The sequence below is a fragment of the Xiphophorus hellerii genome, chromosome 5 (assembly GCF_003331165.1).
Source record: "Xiphophorus hellerii strain 12219 chromosome 5, Xiphophorus_hellerii-4.1, whole genome shotgun sequence".
NCBI lineage: Eukaryota > Metazoa > Chordata > Actinopteri > Cyprinodontiformes > Poeciliidae > Xiphophorus > Xiphophorus hellerii.
The window spans coordinates 32,746,866-32,771,354 of NC_045676.1; the positions used below are offsets into that span (position 1 = coordinate 32,746,866).

The 24,489-nt window shown below is 37.7% G+C and overlaps 1 protein-coding gene across 2 annotated transcripts in view; it reads right to left on the minus strand.

The window, feature by feature from the left end:
* LOC116720704 (protein sidekick-1) overlaps positions 1–24,489 on the minus strand; it is a 493,826-nt gene that overhangs the window by 20,122 nt on the left and 449,215 nt on the right. For both annotated transcript variants that reach the window (XM_032564100.1, XM_032564099.1), the window contains 8 exons: positions 22,674–22,772; positions 19,238–19,432; positions 12,142–12,343; positions 4,278–4,381; positions 4,102–4,172; positions 3,189–3,327; positions 1,791–1,847; positions 1,383–1,484 (listed from right to left, as the gene is read on the minus strand). In XM_032564100.1, coding sequence (XP_032419991.1) covers positions 1,383–1,484; positions 1,791–1,847; positions 3,189–3,327; positions 4,102–4,172; positions 4,278–4,381; positions 12,142–12,343; positions 19,238–19,432; positions 22,674–22,772 — 969 coding nt within the window. The remainder of the gene's footprint in view (positions 1–1,382; positions 1,485–1,790; positions 1,848–3,188; positions 3,328–4,101; positions 4,173–4,277; positions 4,382–12,141; positions 12,344–19,237; positions 19,433–22,673; positions 22,773–24,489) is intronic.

The window sequence follows — 24,489 nt, forward strand, 5'->3', positions numbered from 1 at the left end:
TCCCCTCCAGGCTTTTCTGACTCCCCCTCCTGCTCCGCTCCCCTATCCTCACCTTTTACTCCTCACTATGTGGTACGTATGGCCTACTAAACTCTGCAAACACACTCACACAGCACACTAACAAACACACCCCTACACATGCATGGGTGATATGAATGCAGCGCTGCTCCGATGCACTGCAAGTGGAAGTGTTTCTAAAACAATGTGGAATTCTATCTACCTCTGCTCTTGTTTGTAGTTTACAAATGTCTTGCTGTTTCAGGTGTGTGCTTGTGTGTGTGTCTTTGTAATTGTGGGTTGAATGACAAAGTAAGCTGGCTGTTTTAGGACTCCTGCTTTGACTTTACAAGTAAAAGTAAAAGAGGTACTGCCTTCACTATAAAATAGTTAACCTTGTGTCATATTTCATGATGGATACACATGGATGCTTCCTATTAGAGAACCCAACAGAGACTTTAAAAGATCATTTTACTGAAGCAGGGTGGGGGGACCGGACAAAGCCCACTAGAAAGAAGACAAAAAGTCTAAAACTCCAATAAGATTAAAAATCTTTTTAACTGAAAGTGCACTCGGTTCCTCGGTACCTTTGAACAACTTCACACAATTACATGAAAGGTTGTTGATGAAATCCTAAAAGCTATCAAAACTCAGAATTGAGCATCTGCACTGGCTGAAAACAAATTTATTTTCCTTTTTCGTCTATTATTTCGTCGTTTTAGCTTTGTCACTGCAACTTCAAGCAAAATATAACTTACTGTTATTCCTTCTGTCAAACAGACTAACATCAGGCTGTTGAAATGCTGTCATTTTACCTAAATGCTCTGAATTTACAGCAGAGGTAAACATTTACTTTTCAAGGAGATAATACTCTAAAGCGCACTAGCAATTAGTTCAGAATACCTTTGAAAGCAACCTTCGTAATGAATTACAGTAATAAAAAAGACAATAAAAGGCAACAGGTCTTTAACTTGACCTGAGCTGGTGTCTGTAACTAAACCTAGCAGAAAAACTCTTCAGAATGCTAATACAGACTATGCAGTGACGCTCCATTCAACCTTCAGGAGTCTGACTGTTTTTACTCTGCAAACAGTTGGAGGTAATTTAGAGCAATGCTTGTAGAATAATTTCGAAGAAACTCAAGGTTACTTGGAAATTAAATATCCATGTCCTAAAGAAAGAAATGGTGTGTATAGCTTGTTATTGAATATGGTAAAAACATAAATGTGTAAAAATTGAAAAGTCTGACATTTCTTTTTTGCACTGAAGGCATCCACATATCTCTACTGAGAAATGGAAATATAGAAGTTGACCTGAAAACAAGACTTTCTTCTGTCGTATCTTACAATTATAAATATGTTTCATGATTGTTTCTTTTCACCTACCTGCCTCTCCAACAGACACCTCAACCGGAGCGGATGGCTGGCTCTCACCGATGATGTTGTAGCTCGTCATCACAATATGATAATGTCTGAACTTCTTTAGTTCTGTAAACAAATGTCAAATCTTTTCAAAGCATTTCTGTTGCACTAAACATGAAAACACACATCTCCAGTCAGAAGTTTACATCCGACATTAATGTCAAAATAATGTCATAATAATTGTACAGTACATAACTGAGGATTTATGTATAATTTTTTTCACCCTGTGTAGATTAGAGAACATCCCCAATGAAGTCACACTTTTGGACACAGTTCTAGTTATCTCGTTAAAAGTGAATAGGACATTTATAACCATAATCAGTGTATCAGTGTAAAGACTTTGGCTTTATGTTGGTCGACTTTGTAACTTACGTGTCAACTCAAACTCTGTGAGTGAGGCACTGCTGACTGTCTTGAATGTGCTCTTGGCTTTGGAAAAGTGAAAGAAAACAAATGGAGAGGAAATCAATTGTGCTTTGAGTCCAACAACAAACTGCTCAATTATAATGGGATTTAATAGAATCACTGTATTGAAGAGCAAAGCATTCAAAGACATTTTTGCTTCAGTATTGTTGCAGGACTCTATACTTTGCAGTGGGTAGAAATTTTTCCACCACTCTATACCTACAGACAGAGATGCTGCTGAGTTTGAGGAGTAGAGAGGAGAAAAATATTGTTACCCAAAAATAGATGAAAATAGATGAACACAGTACAATGCAAATAAAAACATTTATCAAAGCTGAAAATTATCATTTGAACAAGATTCTCTGAATTAGTGGCAGTCCATTCCAAGTTTTCCAACACCAGGCAATCCTGACATCATGATGGTCCAACCAACCGAAGAGAACACAACTGATGGCAAAACAGGAGCTACGTCATGCATGTCACATTTAATATCACAGTTTGCAGGCTCACTTTTCCCTCTAAATTAACTGTCATAAAGGCAATATTGAATTGCAAATGATTAACAACTTTGTAAAACTTAAAACTCTTCATTTGAAGGAGAATTGTACAAGACAGTTAACTTACAGTTACTAACAAGTAAAGTGCTTTGGTGAAAAGAACATCAAGCTTACAAACGTCAGTGCAGTGCATTTATCAGTACTTTTAAAAACGTGGTTGACAGACAGTCTGCCAATACTGTTGGAGCATGCACAACTTGTAAATGGTGTCACTTTGTGTAACTCACATTGGTTGCAGCTTAAAATTCAGCCAATCAAACAGTATTATGACTAAATAACACAAATTTATCTGTCAAGGTTTAACTGTTACAATTTTTTCCAGTGATTCATCCTGTTTTTTCTGAGACTTTGAAGTATTCAGAGCTGAACAAAAACTAGCTGTGGAGCCACACAGCTCACAAGCTAAAATGGCAGACAATAACTTGTTGGCATAACTTGTCCTTCACGATTTCTAATTGGCTCAGAGTACAATATGGGCCTAATATATGTCTGTCGCTGAACCAGAGGGAGACTTTCTGTGTTGCAGAGACTTTATTTTCCTAGAATGACTAGTTGCTCTGCAGCTTCAGAGTTTTTTTTAAAGGCAATTACATGTGCAATTGGTCACACTCTAGAGCCTTGAGATTCTCAGATTTGGTTGACCCTTTCTCAATTGGGTAAGAGGGCAAATTGCAAAAAATAACACATACTTTAGATTAGATTGTTGAAAAGTTAAGTTAGAGGTGTTTGTGTACACCATGGAGTTATTTCTTCTCAAGTAGAGTTGACGTAGCAACTGGCTGACTCCATAAAAAGCAGATCTACTTACCTGTAATGAGGGCACTTGTGCTATGGTTTTTGGTTGTCTGGACTCGGTCATCACTGACAGTGGATTCATTTGCAGGTAGCTCCCTGTAATACAGCCTGTATCCAGTCAGGACTCCATTAATACTGTCTTCACTGGGGCTCTAGAAAACATGCAAACCGACATATATATTTCCATAGACATTAGTAATACATTTCTTCAAAGACAACTTGTGAGCCTATTATATTTTTTTCAAATGAGCTAGTTTTTTTGGTCACAGACAGGACAAAGGAAGGCCAGCAGAACTGCATTTGAGCTGTATTTTATTAGTCATCCAATTTAAAAGGTTAGAGTATTGGTCTTGCAGTAACTTGCAAAGGGGAAAGTGGTGCTTCAATAGGTTTGGCACTCTCATAAAGGGTGATGAAATTGCTGGTGACTTTGTGTTTTCATTGCCTCTTTCTGCTTTGACATAAGGCTACAAAGATGAGAAAAGACATTTACAGACAGAAGAAAAAGAGAGGCAAACTGTAAAGTACTCAGAAGGGATCTACTGTCTTTTCCTCTTCCTCTCTATTTCCTCTGTTGCTGGATTGACTGCTGAGGGCACCTTTCAACCTGTACCACATCGCCTGCTGGTATATAATCATTAAGAGTTGAACATTTCTCTCCTGGCTAAGACAGTCCATCCCTCAGTTCTTTTCTACTTCCCTCTGTACTTAAAATTTATCCTCACTGCTCTTTGACATTTTCTGCCTTAATAAATAAGAATAACCAATTTCACAGACACCAACAGAAAGCAAATTTATATAAAATTAAAATCTGACAAGCCTCGTCTCTTAAAGTAAATGATTAACCTGATCTTTTAAGATATAGTATGTTGAGTTGAGATCTATGTTTAAAAAGGACATTTGTAATGTTTGAAGAAGAGAAATACCTTCCACTGCACCATTACTGAGGTAGTAGTTGTTGGTTTCACTGAGAGGATCACTGGCGGCTCATTAGGAACTGGAAAGAAGACAGACAAAAAAATGAACAGGTAATTGCTTCATACAGACATCAACTCCACTGCATCCAGGTTTCCCTTAATTCTTTAAGCATTCCAACCCTTACCGTCCTGTAGAGTAGTAACAGCCTCTGTCTCCTTGCTGAGGACACTATCTCCTACGTCATTGGTGGCCAGCATTCGAATCTTGTATGATGTGAAGGGCTTCAGCCTAAACAACCACAATCAGAATCAGCTATATTAGCCAAAATGTGTGCACAAACAATAAATTTCACTTTAGTTTCAAGCCCTCACAGCGAGTGTAAGATGCAAACAGACACAACATTATCAAATTCCAGTGGAAAAATGCTGTTAAGGGATTTCTACGTCTGAATATGATCTTATTTATATCCACATGTTCAAATGTTCATATTGAAAGACAGAAACTTGTTGCACAATCATCGTCATGCATAATTCATAACATTTATCTCAGTGTCATTTCCCATTTTGAACCATTTCATTTGCCAAACATTAGCAGTGAAATTGGTGCATGAATCAGCATTCTGGCAAAATGACATGTTGCGGGTTCATGAGATAAAACAAAACAAAAAATAAACATTCAAAAATGTATTTTTAAAGGGTTTACATGAACAGAAAACAATTGTTTATAAAAAGTTTATTAAAGCTCCCTGATGCTCAGAGAACCTAAAACTAAATTATTAACTGGTTTATTAAACTTTGAGCAGAGTCTCTGGGTTTCTGGCTTCATAATACTGAAGGAGCAAAGAGTGATGAGGTCCAGTAAAGGGATGTAAAAACTAAAAACAAAGTGAACTTTTATTGGAGTAACAATATTCTCACAGTGAAACATTTACTGTGATTAATATGTACTGTGATGTTTTTCCCTCCCAGACAATTATCCAAACAGGGTGAGGTGGTAACACTTCTAAATTATTACTCCTCTGACTGTAAATATGGACACGTTTATGTAAGTAGCTATTTTCTTGAAATTATTTTCTGCCTTATGAAGCTCAGCACAGATCTGCCTTTACTGCATGGCATGTTATCTTGTGTTTCCCATTCAAAACAGTAGCAAAGTGAATGAATTGCTGTGTCCAGGCATATTTAGTAGGGCAGGAAGACTGACGTGCACTTAAAGGTTTCCAGACACTTTGATCAATATATGAAACTAGTTACAGTACAACAGTGCTTTACTACATTTATATTATTCCAAACTTACAAGGTATTTTTCCTTAGGGTGAAGTTTTTTTTTTCTTGTTTTTTCTATTCTGTTTGTCTTACTAAGTGATAAATGCTGCCATAATCAGGACACAGGGACTGCTTTTGGTCTGGCTGATAAACCTCAGCCAGCATTGAAGAAGAAAAAAAGCACATTTAAATAGTTTGTTTAATAACATTTTGGATAAGGTGGCCCCATGTACTGCAAACATATCTTCACTGCAATCACATAATGTGCAATACTATATCAAAGGGGCTGTTGAGAAGGCAGTCATCACAGCTTACAAGTGTCTTCAGTTCACACTTTGCATGCCTCTAACATATTCAGGCTGTTTTAATGAGTGTAACTGAATGAGTAAATAATCTCACTTGAAACAGATTACTGAGAAAATGCTAAAGGAAGAGTTTGAAACATGGCTAAGAAAAAAAAGGATTTACTGCAAGTTATGTAGTCATCACAACAGTAACCAATATAACCATATTTTTAATACTGAGGAGTGCTGATTGACAACATGCTAATTATTTATGACTGTGCAGAAGCAGCCTAATACCACTGAAGTTTGTGTCTGATTGGCATGGACTGTACTTATACACACCAAATTAAAGGGTCATTTCATTGTTTTAAAGGACTCTGATCTATATTTGATCATATCTTGTAGAAGAAATAAATAAATAAAAATAGACACGGATTTTAGATTCTTTAAAACACAATTAGTGAGTCATGAAAATTAACATAGGGCTGGATGGTATCAGGAAAGCTTAGTGCCATTGTTGTTTATTCCTATGACAACATTACGCGAACTTAACACATATTTTCTTAACTGCTCTCCATCTTTTTCTTATAAGCCTCCACCACTACTAGTGAATTTCAGCATTATAAATAAAACCAATATTTTATAATATAAATAAATAAAATATAAATATAATATAAATAAAATTAGTATGAAACTATAGTACCTGAAATATACCAACTTCAGCATCCAAGCATTTCTTTGGAGTTGTTATTGTAATGACCATTTCCATATATTAGATCCCCATTTATTCCATTTGTGAAAAATATAAAACAGACTTCTGTATTTTCCTCTAAAATAATTTGTTAAATCCAAATCTTGTCTTGTTTATTGTAAGCTGAGCGTATCATACACACCTTTCTGGGTCTTGGACAGTCCTGTGTGTCACTGTTCTAGTTATTTTGGTTTGTATGACTCAGCGGTCTCCAACTCCAGTCCTCGAGTGTCTCTGTGTTGCATCACTGCTTCAGCACACTTGAATCAAATGAATTGCTAGCTTCTGTAAAACCTCCTGACATGAAACAAACTTAATTCTGCCTTTTGGTTCAGTTGTATTGGAGAAGGAATGCATGTAGAAACTGTGGGTCAGTGGAACTTGAAGACTGGAGTTGGAAATGCCTGGTTGAACTTATTGCCCTGACTATAGATGTGTGCAAGTTTAGGATTTAATCAAATTTCTTGTTGCCATTTCCTGACTTATAATAATACATTTTGAAGAGCAGTGAAGAAAACTTAGCCTCTGTTTTACATTATTTCTACCCCCTAGGGAAACCAGACATAATGGATAAAATATTCCTCAATATTCTGATTAAAAAGCAAAATACCCCTCAAACAGATTTCAGCTGCATTTATTTTACAGAATCTGTCCCTGCGCCTTCTTAAAAAAAATATAATAATTATTATTATGCTCCAGTCTGGGCTCTTGTCTGTACTTAATGTGTGGACTACAATTCAATGGTAGTGAAAATAAGTAACAAGGGAATTTATTTATCTCTATGATGAATGCCAGTAAATGTGGAGGGTGCTGTATGTGATTAAAGTTTGCTGTGTCTTAGCATGCTACTAAAAACAAGAGATCAAATAAAATCTGTAAGATATCATTTATGCATAAAGAATACATACTCTTCCATAATTTATTGCCAGTCTTATTTTATTGCTGGAAATTATTTGTCTATCCCTCGAAGGCATTTCTTCAAGTCATAAAGAGGAATTCAAGTGCTTACCAAAACCAAAAAAAACATTTAAAACACTACTGTGTACCTTGAACAGCTTAGGATAAATATTTTTCTGAAATAACCTTCTCACCTTTTTTCGGACATGTTTTGCTCTTTCAGTGGCCTTAGAAAACCACACTAGTGCATGAATAACAATTAGCCTTCACCTTTCCTCACCGTCTCCAGTGTCAAAGTGTTTTTATTGCAATATTCAAACAACATCTGCATTTCTCCTCTGTTCAAGGTGAAGGATATTATGAGCCCAGAATAACAATATATATCAGCCAATTTAAAAATGCCTAACTCTAGAGGCCGTTGTTATCAGAGTGACATAAAGCAGTAGCAAATCATAAAATATTGAAATTCTATGATTTGGTTTACTTTAACATTTTACTGTTTATGTAAAAACACATTACCTTCTAACATATAAGTAAATTTTGTTGAGAGAGACTTTGCTTTTATCTTCCAGGTTTAAGAGGACAGAAATGTTTGTGAAGCTGTGGTTTTGTACCAGTTTGAAGGAGAGATCCATCTCAATCCAAGAGGAAAGCTATTGTGACCACAGAAAGTTGCTTTATTTTATTGCTTTGATTTTTCGACTTGCATATATGTAGAATATGTAGCAGTCTCAGCAGAACGTTAGACGTTATTCATGAGTTGCCCTGTTGTCTTACAATTACATACAATTAAATACAGGGAGAAAGCTGTCATGGTTAGAAAAGCTAAGTTATTCCATGTGTTAATTGCTAATAAAAGTTATTTTGAATGTCAGCATTACATGATCTTGATTTCATTTCAGTAAAATAGGAAAAGTCCTGGAGTGAAAAATCTCTGTTCATGAAAAATGAATGACAGTTCACAACAGACACAACTGAATAGCTTAATTGTTGCAGCTTTTTAAACCATTTTTAATTAATGTTACATTCTGGAAAATGGTATGCCGCTGGCCGCTCTATTTAAGCAGTTTTAGGTTGAAACTTAGCAGCTCTACAGTTTATAGTGAATTTGACGTGAAAACATAATTTTGCTTTGATATTAATTTGCAAAGTAAAATAGAAGATTTGGGCACAAATTGCAGCTGCTTAGCTGAAAATACCTGTGCGTTTATTTGTATCAGTTTATGCAACATATGAGACCAAGAGCTTGAAAAACTATATTCTGGATATTTACATTTGGATATCAGAAATGTTATTGAACCCACTGAATAAAATGAATTAGAGCCTTCCATAAAAGTATAAAACCACTTGTCACATTTCAAGTGCTCCCACACATTATGAACACAAGTAAAACAAGTAATTCAAAGTTAGTCAGCTCAAACATCTTCCTGCATGTTCCCTGGGTGTTTACAGATCACCCAGGGGATTACAGAAGACCAGCCAGGAATTCAGCAGGAAACAACAGTGGAGAAGTGTCTTCCTATATAATTAACAGCTTGGCTCAATGAGGGACCAGAAAACACCCTGCAGATTTGTGTACAATAAAGGAATAGTACATCAAAGACACTAAGCCTAAACTAGGTGGGGCGCCAACAGCACTGGGAGGATGTTAAGGACAATGTTTAAAGATGTATGTGTGAAAAGTGTGCCTGTGCAGATAAGCCTGGGGGGCATGATGTTTTGCTTCTAGAGTTTTGTGGAAACAACAATTAATACTCATGAAAAGTAAGCATGAGTGAGCACGTAGAGATGAGAGTTAATTCCTCCATTCTTTGTTGCAACAAGATCTCAGAAATGGCATCAAAACAACAACAGCGGCTCCACAGTGATGGCAGACAGACTGTCCCTGAGGCAGGTTGAAACAGAGAGAGCTCACTCCAGCATCTCAAACAGCTCTGTGATCACTCGAGAAGAAGAACGCTTAAACAGTCACGAAGCACACTCCCAACACTGGTAAAAAGTCATCATAGCCCAGCTTCTTAGGCTTTGTCTGCAAAGTTAGAGTCTGACCGATGTTGGCCGCTGCCTTAATGACACTATCATAGAGAGCAGGAAGACAGGGATGGGGAAATGGAAGAGACAATTGTGCTGAAGCCCCCTTCAACTGGCAGAGCAGGGGTGATGCTTGAAGGAAAAAATGCCTGGCTGATAGTTTCTGAAAGCCGGGGCTGTTGATGGATGGAGGGAGAAAGGGAAGGAGACGGGGACAACAAGAGGGGTGACACATGAAAAGGCAAAAGCTGTTCTTAAGAAAGAATGGACAGAAGACACAGTCAAGCTTGAAAGCTCAGGAGTGGACAGAGACAGATGGAAAAGGGATATAAGGAAGTTAGAGCAGTTCCTTCAGTGCTCAGGTGATAGGTGACTGAGTTCCGCCCTGGTTATGGAGTAGTCATGATCATTTTACCACAACTGTTGCCTCATTCTTTGCAGGATATATTTTTATACTTTTCTGTAAATAAACAAATCTTTCTTTACTGCCAAGTTTACACCAAAGTTGCTTAGGCTATTTAAATTAATACATGATCAAATGATCATGCAAAAAACTAGGACCAGTATTTTAACACCTTAATTTCAATAAATTAGTTACATAGATTTTAACGCATTGAACATTTTAATGCAATTAATCACGTTGTTCACATGCTAAAGAACCTTTGTATTTGTGTCTTTCTGGTATGCCAGGAAATTTGCTGCACAAGCAACATCCAAAAACAACAGCAAATGAAGACAAAGCTGCTTCTCTGGGTTTCATTTTGCTTCAAAAAATTATCTGATGGGACGCTAGAAAATACTACTGCTGTGTTCAAGTTGTGCAAAAAGGAGCTGAAATGTCAACAAAGTTATTCAAGACTAAAATACTCTACCTCAAATGAAATATTTATCTCAATGCAACACATCGCCAACAAACAAACAGCAGTTAGCACAGATGTTCCCAACACATCAAAAGTATCAATAATCCTTATTTCTCAAAAAAAAATATTCATAGAAGCTCCATGAATGATCAGGATTACTTTGCACCAATCTGATGGTTGAAGAACCTGAAAAACAGATTAAAAACAAATGTCTCTATTGTTAAGCTCACTGTCCTATTTGTTTAGTGATTTTGAAGTAAAAAGAGTTTTTGGGTATAGAATATTGCTGGTTTTTGATTAAATGCTATTAATTAATTACAGGTCTTGCACTTAACTTGATTAAAGATGTCTCCCTACCGTGAAAAACATTTTAAATTTAATGTTCTAGTCTGTTCCCATTTGCTCCCAACTCCATATTGCAAATGTACCCACATACATTACATGAAAACAAAATGGGTCTAAATAGTTTTTCACTACAATTCAAACAGATTGGAGTGCATTAGAATTTAGTCTCCTAAATTTTAGTCTAGTCTAGACTTCTGACTAGACTAGACTTTACAAGTCTCTTATCTGTCTGGATTTATACAGGTGTTCTGTGACGGCTTTAGATATTTGTTAGAGAGTCAAAGGAAACAAATCGCAGCACAGCAGAAAGGTTAGGGGCAGGGTTGTGGAGAACAGAGTTATACAACAATATTCAATCTGAGAACAGGACAACCCACATGGGCTGCATGGACAAGTTCTGACAAAAAGTCTGAATCATGTTGACAGATCCAACATCATCTGGTCAGATAGGAACAAAATGTATGCATGGTGGAAAATATACTCTTCAGACCTGAACACCCTGAACACACCATCCCAACTGGTGAAACACATTGGTAGCAGTGTCATGCTGTGGGGATGCTGGTTTTCTTGAAGGTTTTTGTGGCACTATGGCGTTATGATAAGCACCTGGACAGGAAGAAGAGCAGAGAGAGAAGGGGAAGGTACAGGCCGGGAATAGAACCAGAGACATCTGTAGTCTCTGCACATGGTGGGCCTGCTCTACCATTGAGCCATATGCGGTGCTGTGTGGTGCCGTGTGGCGCCATGTGGTGCCGTGAGGACACTAAAGCTGCTCAGATTGGAGACTGAATGGAACTAAATCCATAGCTGTCCTGGAGGAAAATCTTGGAGCAGAGATTTGCCTCCCACAAGACACGAACCCTACGCTTGCAAGCAGGGCTAGAATGGAGTGGCTCCTGAGTGACGATAAAATAGCAGAACAGACTAATGACTGGACAACAACGTTACAGGGTGACAATGATAAAACAAACAGCATTAACAGCCAGTCTATCAGCCAGTGTATTGCTTGTTTCTGTTCCATTTACAGCATAAATATGCCTCACTGTTTATAATTTCTGCAATTCAGTTTCTGTTTCTGAAGAAGATCTTAAGGCCCACACCTGTTGATAAATGGCCTGAAGTCAGATCCTGACCCCGATGTTTGGGAATCACTGGTTTAGATGAAAGAATATACTTATTTTAGAATGGCCCAGTCAAAGTCCAGAGCTACAGTATCTGTAATTTGAATAATTTACTGGGTAATTACATTTAAATACATTGCAATGTTCAGTACAACAGTAACTTTCCTTGCAGAATCTAATTTTGTTTGTTGGTAAAAAAGTGTTTAATTTAAAATATGAGTAAAGAAAAAAAAAAGAATTACTTATTCAGTGTTACTATCGGGTTAGCACTGAAATAGGCCCACCCCAGACAAGATTACACAGTGGATTTAGATTTTGTTTCTAAAAAAATGATTAGTGAATTAATGTCAATTTGAAGCCATTAGCATCTAATGATCTGATTCACACTCCCTAGTGAAAGACAAAGAGTGACAACTGACTTTTGTAGTCAATCATGCTGAAATTTTCACTTTTGCTGCTTCATCTAACAAGTGTGTCTCTGTGTTTTTGCGTACCTGTCGACTGTCCAGGAGGTCACATTGTGTGGGATGTCAGCTGTGTGGGTCTTCCAGGGCCCGCTCGGCAACTCCTTCAGCTGCAAAGTGAAGTACCTCAGAGGAGAGGAGCCCGAGCCACCAGTTACCCAGTAGACATGGAGTCGGCGAGCCTCCACCTCATCCTGAGGAACAGAAAGCTTCCTGGGTGGTTGGGGGCGCTCTGCAAGTGAGGTGAGGAAGGGAGGCAGAGAAATGTGGGGCAGGGAGAAGTAGTAAAGATGAGATATAGTCATAAATATGTTCCCTTTAATGTATTTTTGTAATATTTTAGGAAAATGTAGATATTCAAAAGTATTTTAGCCATAGCAAATTGTCAGGACAGGTTTTAAATCTGGAATTTTCTTCGTAATTATTTTTATTTGAGGAAGTTAACCCTTGTGAATACCACTCAACGTCAGTCAAAGTGTTAATTTGTATCAGCTTTTACCACCTAGTTTGTGGTTACTGACCTGAGAATATAAACATGGAGCAAATTTACAGTTTTTAAAAATGAACTGCCATAAAACCTTTTAATTAGGGAAAAACCTCCACATTTCCCATTACATTAAAATAATAATAACAATTAACATAAAATGGCTACATAGCAATAAACAGTACCTATAGAATCTTCTATATAAAACTGGCTTTCAGAACTTTTATGAAGCTTCATCTCAATAATTAAAAAATTCATTTATTTCAAGAACTTAGTCAAATTTATATATACGAACTAGATTTATTACAAAGTAATATATTTCAGATGCTATTTCTGGAAAGTTTGATAATAATAACTCACAGTGAATGAAAATCCAAACTTGGGTTTCTTAGAAACAAAGAATATTAGAATATCTACAACATATGGACCTTTATGATTATGGCATAACTTATGGAATCATGAGTAACCATGAACGTAGCATCATCAGAAGCATCTTACAGGCTGGACTGTTGCTCAGTGATTCAGAGTCCTCAGTTTTGCATTATATTTAGAAATCTTTTTTAAAAATTTTGCTAAAGTGTTTACATGTGCCTGTAAACTCTTCTAATCTTTTACTTGATTGTTTTTCTTGCAGGGGGAAGGTAAAATGATAAAGGAAGTTTATCCCCGTAGTGTGATGAAAAGTATTCTTCGAATAGTAGAACTGGATTACACATGTGGGTTGCAGTCCTCTACAAACATTTGCAACCGACTTTGATATTGTTCACATCTTGTCAAATTAACTATTTAAAAGATTATCTTATTTGGATTTTTTGTTTACTAGTAAAATGTAGTGGTGGCAGCATCATGCTCTAAAGATGAGTTTGCTTCTGCATTTGATAGGAACATAGAGTTAAAACGACATCCTGGTAAATCCAAAAACATTCTAGGAAAAGAAAGAGACTGTGACATACAGTCCAGGTCTAAATCTAGATAACCTAAAAGATGCCTTCCATCCCTGCTGACTGAGCTTGAGCTATTAAACATAGAAGCCAGAGAACAACAATTTCAGCTAATGGCCATTTTCCACATGTCTGGCAGGTGTAACTGCAAAAAACAAGGCTTTACATAGGACTGACCTGGGAATTTTATTTGTAAGAAATTTTAAAAAACAATAAATCTTTTCCTCCCAATTAACATCTAAGCTCTAATTTATATAAACAATCACATAAAGTCCTAAGAACACATAGTGAAGTTTGTGTTTGTACAGTGAAAAAGTTCATGGGGTGTGAATACTTTCACAAGGAGCTTTATATGTCTATCAGAGTGTGCTACAGTGGATAAAGGTTTATGTGAACCACCACATTTAATTAGTTCAGCATCAACAAAAACCATTTCTCAGATGCTGCCAGTGTGTGTGTATGCGTGTGGGGGTGTGTATGCGTATGTTTGTAATACCTTGTGGGGACCATGTGCCTTGACACATGAAGGAATACTACGTTGTGGGGACTCACTGCTCCTGGTGGGGTCCCAACAAGGGGAAACAAGGGGAAACGCTGTTTTTGGGTCAGGGGTTAGATTTAGGACTAGGGTGTGAATTGAGGTTTGGTTACTGTTAGGTTACTGTTAGGTATTAGGTACCCTACCCTAACACTAAGGTAGGGTTAGTGTTAGGGTAGGGTAAGGTAAGGGTTAGGATAAGGTTAAGGTTTAGGCTGTAGAAATGAATGGAATTCGGAATTCAATGGAAAGTCCCCACTAAAATAGCCACGCAAACGTGTGTGTGTGGGGTTTTTTTTGTCCTTGGTATTCAATTACAAGATGAAGGATGGCTCTTGGAGTTGCTATCTCTGTACAGCCATGCTAAGTGATGAGTAGACCTCAACACAAACTCGACACAGGAGTAGAAACACACCTGCAGGCTCAACTGTCTCATTTCGGGGGGCATCGACCTATCGATTGAGTCTAGAAATAAAAGCATTATTGATTGTCTCTGAAGTTTAATTAATCTACATTTATTTTGTGGAAAAAACCCGACCACAGTTGAGCACACGTTGACAGCTACACAGTGCTCAGCATCCTACACTCAGCCTTATCAGAAGTAATTTGGCTCAAATGTGTTTGTCTCCTTCTTTCCCCCACACAGCACCGTTCTCCAGTCCCATCAAAATTGGACTTATTGTCTACCGCCTTTCTGATAACATCTTCTTCTGAATGCCGGTTGTCCTTTTGTTCTGATTCACAATTAAGATTCTGTTCTGATAATAAACTCATAATTGTAAGAACAAGTGGGGCTCTGTCATCACGAGTACTTCTGCTGCTGTGAAAATGGGAGGACAAGCGAAGAAAACAGAGGCAGAGATGATGCAGAACTTTTATTCTGTCTGTTGCCTTGTTGGTGATCAGCCTGAAAAGACAAACACTGAGCTAATTAAACTCTGCAGGAAGAATTACAGCTCCCTGCCAAATGTATGTGGTGTCATATTCACACACACACACTCAAGTTGTTTTTTTCATGAGATTTATTTGGTTTCCTTGTGATCATCCTACATAAATCTCTATTTGACTTTTCTGTCTTTCTCAGTGCAGGAAGGAGCCATTCTGTGACTGAAGTGGAACAGAGAACGACTATATCCTATTATCAGGAAATCCTGATAATGATACATTGAATGTTACTGTGTCTTATCCAATTAAAATGAACTACATATAACAATACCTTTGAAAATATTATCATGATTTCCAAAATCTACAAAAGTTCTTTAAATTGTTGTACTTAGATGGTTTTGTTGGTTTTTGTTAGACCTAGCTTGACAGATTGTGATGCTGAACTGGCAGGAGATCAGAAATGAATTGCATCAAAGTCTCTTTGCTGAAAGTTATTGAAAAAAAACAAGTTCCTAGAAAAGCCAAAATGGTTTGATTGTTAAAAAAAATATTTAAAGAGAGAAGAGTAATATTCTATAAACTATAGAAAATGAAAAGATGTATTAACTTTCTGATAAAACAAATAACATATACTGAAGCAGATAGAACATGGTAGAGAGTTATTTCACAGTTTTTCTGGAGTTTTTAGAGCATTCTGGAATTTGAACCAGCTTGGATAATAATTAATAATAAAGATCTTATTATTTCTAGATTCAGATATAACAAAAGACAATCCAGAAATTTTAAAAGTGCGGGTTTGGGCTGTTTATGTTCTGTTTTATAACTTCTGAATCAAAACAAACTGCTTTATTTACTACACTTACTTTTACTTTTAAGTTACAGAAATATTTCTTCTGGCTTTCAGGATGTCAGCTGTCATTTTTTGGCAAAGTGAAAATATTTTCAGTCTCAGGTTTTTAGAAACTCAACAGCAGCAGAATAACAGTCAGAGATAAACATCATATATCTCACCACAGGAGCAGGCTGTCAAACTCTTTCTTAGTCTGTGTTTTTCAGAAATCATCTTACTGTTTTTGTTTACACTTTGCCATGAGACCACCGAGTGCCAAGATTAGATGAAATGTTACTGGGAATAACAGCATGTTTTCTGCCCTAAAATCATAATTGCCATAATTGCAAAATAATGACAGAAGTGTTGATCAGAAATAATTACTGTGGTTTACAAAATAAGAGATAGCGTATTGATGTGGTTCCATGTCTGTTTTTTTTCACTTTAATTTTTAATAATAAAGAAAGTAATGGAAGCAGCAAGGCTGTTGGCAAGACAGACACATAATCCCCTCTTAAGCGAGAGAGAAATTAATTTGGAGTTGTTCAGACTCCCCAGGTTATTTTTTTACATTTCTAACTCTCAATGTAACTCTACAGGAGACCTGGTATCTGGAGGGCTTAATATTCACAGTTCTATAAATCTATAAATGTCCTTTTGTCTTGTTCTGTACTTCTTAAATTCTCCTCTACTGTTAAAAGGTCATATTTTCATTTGTGATAACTTTTAGTGGCCTGTAATAATGGCACATGTTCAGTATGTTCATCTACAAACTGCTTGTTGCTGAGGAGCTAAAAACCTATGAATGTCGTGTCTGCATATTTCACTCGCTGTTCTTTCTCTGACCTCCATTTCTGTGAATATATTACATAAGCTGTGATGTTAAATACATAATTCTGTGTAAGGCTGCAGAAAACATCCATCCATCACACGCTTATTTTTGTAAATTGGATCTTTTCGTCATGACTCAATATACAATCACTGCCATTGATCATATTAAATTTCATTTTCTGTAGATGTTCTAATTGTGCCTTGTGTCTGTCTGTCTGTCACTTCATCATAAGGCAACAAAAATACATGCAGGATGGGAAACCATGCACCCACTGATAGCTTTAAACAATTTAAACAAGTAAATTAATCTAACTTACAATTTTAGATTGTGGGAGGAGGTCTGACTACCTGCATATGTCCAGGTACACGGGGGACAACATTCAAACTCCATGCAGAAAGACCCTTGGCCAGGATTTAAACCTAGGACCTTCTTGCTCCAGGGAAACAATGCTAGTCTGTCACCCTGCAGCCTATGTTACACTTTAGACACTTCAAAAACTTGAATTATTGTACAGTCTTTTATGCACTGGCAAGATAAGTTATGAAAGGTATGGAAATGATTCACAGCTCTACATTATACTGTCACCAATTCATTATGGACCCATTCAAAAACTGAGTAAATGGTCTGGAAAAAATCGGTGTGTGGATCTGCCATAACTTTCTCCAGCTGAATAGAAACAAAACAAAGGAATTATCTTTGAAACAAAGGATGAACAATCTACAGTCAGTAAACAGCTTCAGTTATTACAGCTAGAAACTAGAGATCAGACCTGAAATCTGGGAGGAGTGATGAACTCTGACCTGAACCTTCAGAGCCACAAAGTCGGTCTTCTATCACCTGAAGAAAATTTCCAGGATTAAAGGACCAATGTCCCAGCAAGATCTAGACAAACTCATCCATGTGTTTATCTTTAGTCAAACTGATTACTGAAAGTATCTTCACAAGTTATTTTCTGCAGCTAAGATGTGCAGTCTGTTTAAAATGAACAGACTGGTGCGGTTTGTCTGTGTAGATGTGAACAAAATATCTGTACTAAAACTGTTTGGGCAAGTGGTCTCGGTAAGGTTCTTAACAGACTTCGTATCAACAAATATTACATTTCAGTTTTTAACGAAACATGCTTATTATAGAGAATGTTATGTTATGTTTCTCCCTCTGAGAGGGAGCAAATATTAGCTTACCGAGCTAATATTTGCAGTGGTAAATAGCTAACTAACATACAGCCTTAGCTATTCAGCTGTGTTTTAAAGCACAGTCAAAAAGTCTATGATGAGAAATATTCCCAGTTGGCCAATTTGTCATTCTTCTAAGGAAGGGAAACCTGTAATAGTCTTCATCTAGGTTGATGACTGGCAAACTTCAGTCTGGAAATTCAGATGGGAGCTCAATTAGAGAGTTTTAAATGTAGTAGCCGAATGATGCAAAATTGATCAATTTTTCAGGCATTCAGTACATTTTTGAAACACAGACTGTACTAAGATTTAATTACAAACACACAAAAATAAAATATCATTTAGAGATTTATCTTACTTCAGGTTGTGATTAGAATTTTGTCAAAAAGAGGGGGAGTAAAAATATTTTCAACCCCACTTTTATAAACAGAGGTTGCTGTTTCTCCATTTGCTCAATCACTCATAGATGCATTATTGCAATTCTTCAATATAACTGTGTTGCAAACTTGTTACAAATTCTACATGAGATATCTGCACAATAAAACTGCAGAAACATTAATAGTTATCAGTAAAATCTTTTTTGTTTCATCAAAACAAAATAAACATACTGATTTTTTAAATTGGATCTTTTTGACATGACTTAGTATACAATCACTGCTATTTATCACATTAAATTACATTTTCTGGAGATGTTCTAATTGTGCCTTACCTCAGTGAACACACACGCATCCACGCCCATACACGAAGGTGCACACACACAGAACACACTTTTGTATCTTCACAGAAAACTAAAACTTGTTTTCTTTCAAATCTTGCAAAAACTACAAGCAACAACATCAGCAAACCATCAACCATATACTGTTCACTGCAAACATAGCAGCAGAAATGTCCCTGTGGCTTTGTTTTATTTCCCACAGCAGACATTTTTACTCACTGCAGAAACAAAAGCCCAGACACAGCTAATAGCATTCATTATAATCCTGTTTCAGTTCACAGCTCCATCAGTGAGACTGTGTGTGCTGGGCTCTGAACCTGGCATGTACAGATAGAGTATCTAGAATAGTGCTATCATTAAAAAGTACCTTTCGGACCAAGCTCAACTGTAGAGTGGTATTCCCTCTTTCCTGTGGAAAAGTTCACATTTGTTGCCCCATTTGTTGCTCACCTTCCTTATAAATACAACTTCAACTTTGAAACTTCTTAGAAGATTCTTTTTGTCTCTCCAGGACACAAATGATTGATTCAAATCTTGAATTAATCATTTGTAGGAGGTGATCTTTTGTCAAGGAGGCAGGTCAGATTTTTTTACTGATAGTGTTGGTTTCACTTTTTGTTGCTCTGATACCTCAGAAAGTTTAATTCATAATTCAGAAAATAGTCAAATAACGTCAATAAATCAACCAGAGTGCTGATATGGATACTGCTTCAGTGTGTGTGTTCTTTACCTCTGCGTTCAGTGGTAACTACCAGAGCCTCCTGCTGCTCGCCCCAGCCCACGGCAGTGCGAGCTGTGAGGCAAAACACGTAGGTGTGTTCAGAGGAGAGACCTGTGACAGTGAACTGGCGAGCATTGGAGCCCACTTCCACAGTAGTCCACCGCAGAGGGTCCCTGCTGTAAAGGCAGTATGATATTTGGTAGCCTAGTGAAAAGTGGAGGAAAAGAAAAAATTATAATTATTTGGTGTTGAATTCTGTTTGTACCCACAAGAACTAAAATCGACAGCACTACTATCATGCTATTTTCCAAATTATTTTTCAATTCATGGGTAAAAAAAACTTAAAATCAATAGTTTTCATAGAGACTTGGTGAATAGAAGATGCCACTATAACTGCTGCTGTAAACGTTTGAAATAAATACATGACTCACAAAAATAAAGGGAAAACTAAAATAACACATCCCAGATCTTAATTACCTAAATATTGTCAGTAAAAATCAATAGAGAAATTCATGGTCTTGGTGTTCTCTAGCAAATGCCAATCATCCTGCATGGTGTTGGGCTGTAAGCACTGGCCCTATATGAGGATATTGGGTCCTCATGCCACCCTGATGGAGTCTGTTTCTGACAGTTTGAGTAGAAACATGCACATTAGTAGCCTGCTGGAGGTCATTTGTAGGGCCCCCCTGGCAGTGGACCTGCTGTTCTTCTTTGAACAAAGGACGAGGTAGCAGTCCTGCTGCTGGGTTGTAGGCCTCCTACGGCCCCGTTCATCTCTCCTGGTTTACTCGCTCATCTCCTGGTTCCTAATCCATTCTCTGGACACTGTGCTGAGAGACACACCAAATACGCCACCACTCGCATTGATGTTCGGTCTAGGATTAGCTGCACTTCTTAAGCAACTTCAGTGGGCTGTAAAAAATGCCTCATGATGCCTTAATGCGTGACAGCACTGACAAAATGAAAAAGTGACTAAAATTTCAACCAGAAAGGACGAGAACAGAGAAATGATCTGTGGTCACCACCTGCAGAATCACTCTTTATAGGGGCTGTATTGCTGATTGCCTCTCATTTCCACCTGTTGTGTGTTCCATTTGCACAGCAGCAGGTGAATAAGTGTTACTACCTAACTGGTGACATTGATTCTACAAAGGTGTGAGTGACTGGGAGTTACATTGTTCTGTTTAGGTGTCCCCTTCATTTTTTGAGCAGTGTATATATGTAATCAATCTGTTCCCTTATCTTCACAGTTACACATTATTTTGTGTTGGTCTGCAATTTAAAATCCCAACATTGAAGTGAGTGGATGTAAGGTGACAAAATGGAACAGAAGTTCTCAGGCTGTAAGCTTTGTTGCAGGACTTTTCATACTGAACTCCACTCCAGGACTGCAGCTTCATGCAATTTCACCCCCCCCCCAAACACACACACACACCCCCACACACACACTTGCTTTCAGTGGCATTATAAAAACATACAGCCTCCTGTCTGTATCCTTGGCAGTGACCCATGGTGTACACCGCTTGTGTGTGTTTCTCAGTCTCCAGTGCAGTAAGTCATGTAATAATGCTAACACCCCCCACATCACAAGCACACACACACTAACCAGTGATCCCCATCCAAGCTTTCCACAGGCTACTAGCCGCTCACAAAGACCTATATTACTGGGATTGTAATGGGTAGCAAATACAGCCTTCCTACACACTGTGCAAAAACACACAAATAGGCTGATGCGATTAGGTCACAGTGCGACTGTCAGGATAATACTCTGCTCAGAGGCACCTAATCTGGTTGAGTGAGTGATAATCTCATCAGATAGTCTGATTGTATGTTAATGTGAGTTCTGCATGTGGAAGACTATAGGATAGCAGCCAGATCAAAAATCTAATCTAGTCATCTAGGTCAGGGCACGGTTTTGTTCTGGGCAAAATATTTTTAGGATATTGAAGCTTTGGAGGTAGATGAGGCCAAATCCTGGTTTCATAAAGTGATTGAGTCTTATATTATTCCTATTGCTGTTGCCTGCATTATCCTTTTTTGTTTTTTATAAAACTTGCAGCTCTTTTCAAACATCTAATATGCATCATATGCATTACAGGCCTAATTATTTGGTGTAAGGAATGATGTTACATACACTGATCACTTTTGAGTTGATGTTTCTCACAATTCATTCTGAAATGCCACTTAAAATCAGTACAAAACACCCCACAGCATGATTCTGCCTCAATCATCTGCCATTTTACTGTTGGGTAGTGTTGAATTAGTATATAAACGGTAAAAATTTATTTTAAAAATTATATATCCACTTGAAACTCTGTGTATAACATTCCCACAGAGATTCTCAGGGAACATAGATGGTGTTCTGCATTTTTCCAAATCAGACTCCACAACTTTTCTTTTCATTGTTTGTCTTTTATCTGCCTTCTGCTTTAACCATTCCCTGAGAACCCACAGAGAAATGAGGCGGTCACAAACACAAAGGAAACCAGTGCACAACAGTTGTTTCTATCTGCATTGGCACACACACAATGCACTCAACAAAGACACAGCAGGATTGTGTGTTTGTGTTTGTCGGTGTGATGGAGAAAGAGGGATTTGCCCTCCCACTCATCCCTCTGTCACAGGAAGGTGTCGTACTAAATGTCCTCCCCTCCAACAGAATGCAGTCACACATCACTCAAACTGTCCTGCTAAACTCTGTTCCCTGCTGAGAGGACAAATACCTCCATTTCCTGCTCAGCATACACACTCATACTATCTTCCCCTTTAATCTCTATACTTCTCCTTCCTGCCTTTCTTCCCTTCTTTTTAGTGTCACTGGCTCTGCAGCTCAACAAATCCAGTGAAACGTACTTATACTAAAACAGCCATATGTGATTCTATACATCATCTACTTTGAAAAAGGTACTCAAATAACCACACATTCTGGATTCATAATTTAAAAACCAGAACACGCCAGCAAGGATACACCCACAAACTTCACCAGTGGCGTGAACTGAAAGATGAAGACTGAACAAGCTCTTTGTTATCTTATGACTTTTACTCGCCTACTTCCTTTGAAGTAGGGGTGCCAGTCATCCAGATCTACCATCCTGCAAATTTTAGATGCATTTATTTTCTAATATATCTCAGCCTGGTAAAAACCAGCCCTCTGTTCTACCCCTTGCTCTATTCAGAGTGTCTAGACCAGTGACGGTTTCTGACATGTGAGACATGGACAACTGCCACCCTCCCATTCTGTGGAGGGTGGCATGAGTGCTTTCACAAGTGGAGGATGAGAATGTTAATTGTAGCAAATCACCAACACCCTGCACAACAGCAATAACATCAGGTGTGGTGAATGGTAGATCTCAGGGTCTGGTCTAAAGGACCACAGTGATATGTGATTCTATGTTATTTTGTGAGCATCTCTAGAAATCTTTTTTTTTTCTTTTTATTTTTTTACCTAAAATGATGCCGTTGGGAAACGCAGGAGGCTGCCAGACCACCCGAACCGATGTCAGTCGAACCTCTGGAAACATCATACGGACTGGGGGACCTGGGACTGGAAACGAAAACAGTTAAGGTTGTTGGCAGCAGAATAAATGTGTATTAATACAAAAGTTAAAAAAACAGCAGAATGAATAACCGCAAGGTAAACCAGTCGTGTAACAAAAATACACTGAAAGCATCTAACTCCAAAGCCCCAATGTCAACCCAACTATCAAGCATGGTGGTAAACAGACTGGCATTAAGACCCAATAACAACCTCAATCTCAGCTAAACTTGTACACAAAGTTTAAGAGCCAGGTCAGTGGTGAGAAAACAACCAGTTTAAATAAACTCTGCCGATTGTGAACGAAAGAGTGGTCACCTATCCAGTTGGAGGTCTTACAGGACTTTGCTCATGGAAACAGGAAGAGTTGGGATTTCCTACAACTTGTTCAAGGACATTTCCTAAAGTGTTAGTGGAGAAGTATGTGCATATGGAAAGTGGTAAATGGCTTTGTACTTGTACAGTGCTTTATCATGTCCAGAGGATCCCAGGCTCTTCACACTACAGTCATTCACCCATTCACACACACACTCACACATTGATGGTGGTCAGCTGTCCTGGGGGGGTCTGACAGAGTTTGGATGTGTCATTTTGATCCAGTGTGGATTTTAGACACACTGGTCCTCCAATTCCAGTTGTTAAGACTCATTAAAGATTTTAGTTAAATCAGGGGTGTCCAAAGTGCGGCGTGGGGGCCACTTGTGGCCCTTGGACTGAGTTTGTTGGTCCCGGAACAGCAGTTTGAGAATAACACAAATTTGGCCTATCCAAATTGACAACATCATTTTATCTTAATGAAAAAAGTTAGGTATAACAAAGTGTTGTTTTATAAACATGTTTTTATGATAAGAACCAGGTTTATCCAGAGGTTTTTACTGACTTTGCTGCACAAAAATCAGCTTTTATTTAATTTTCTGAATTACGGTAAATATAACAAGCATTTTAAAAGAAAGTGACCCTAAATTATGTTCTTATTACTGAGAATAAATTTGAATACAAGATGCCTTTCTTTTAATATAGCAAAGCCTGAAAATCCTTTTTATGAATAACAATGAATAACCTCTCTTTTCTACAAAAACTACAAAAAACAAAATAAAATTGACTACTTTGTTCGTTTCATTTTAGTTTTCTTTCTTGTCTTTTTGGCCCGGAAGTTTTTTTTGAATTGGCGACGTTGGCCCACGTGACAAAAAGTTTGGACACCCCTGAGTTAAATGATCCTTTCCCATGATGAATATATGCACAACTCTCAGCTGCACTGTATGCTTAAGAGGAAAACTATATAGGGCAAAATAAGAAAAAGTAATTTCCTTTTAACTTTGTGCCCACTTTGACACTGCTGCTGATAAAAGTACATGTTCCACCTCAGCAAATACATTTCAGCTCTAGTGTGCACACATTCATAAGCCTGCAGTTGGTTTATGTGTCTGGGTGTGTTTGTGTGTGTGTGTCAGACAAAATGGAGGTTCATTATACATTGCTGGGAATTGACTTTGCCATTCTGTTTTATCCTGAAATGAGAAAAACTTTTCAAACGTGACTCTGCTTGACAGAGGATGATTGCTGGTGTGTGTGAGGGCGTATGTTGTGTTAGCCGGGGTGAACATGTGTGTGTTTGTGTGCATTGTGAAAGTGCCTCTAATGGTTATCAGGTCTCTATATTGGCAGCTACACATTATTACGAGAAAGTATCCACATATGTCTGTGATGATAGCTGAAGTGCAAA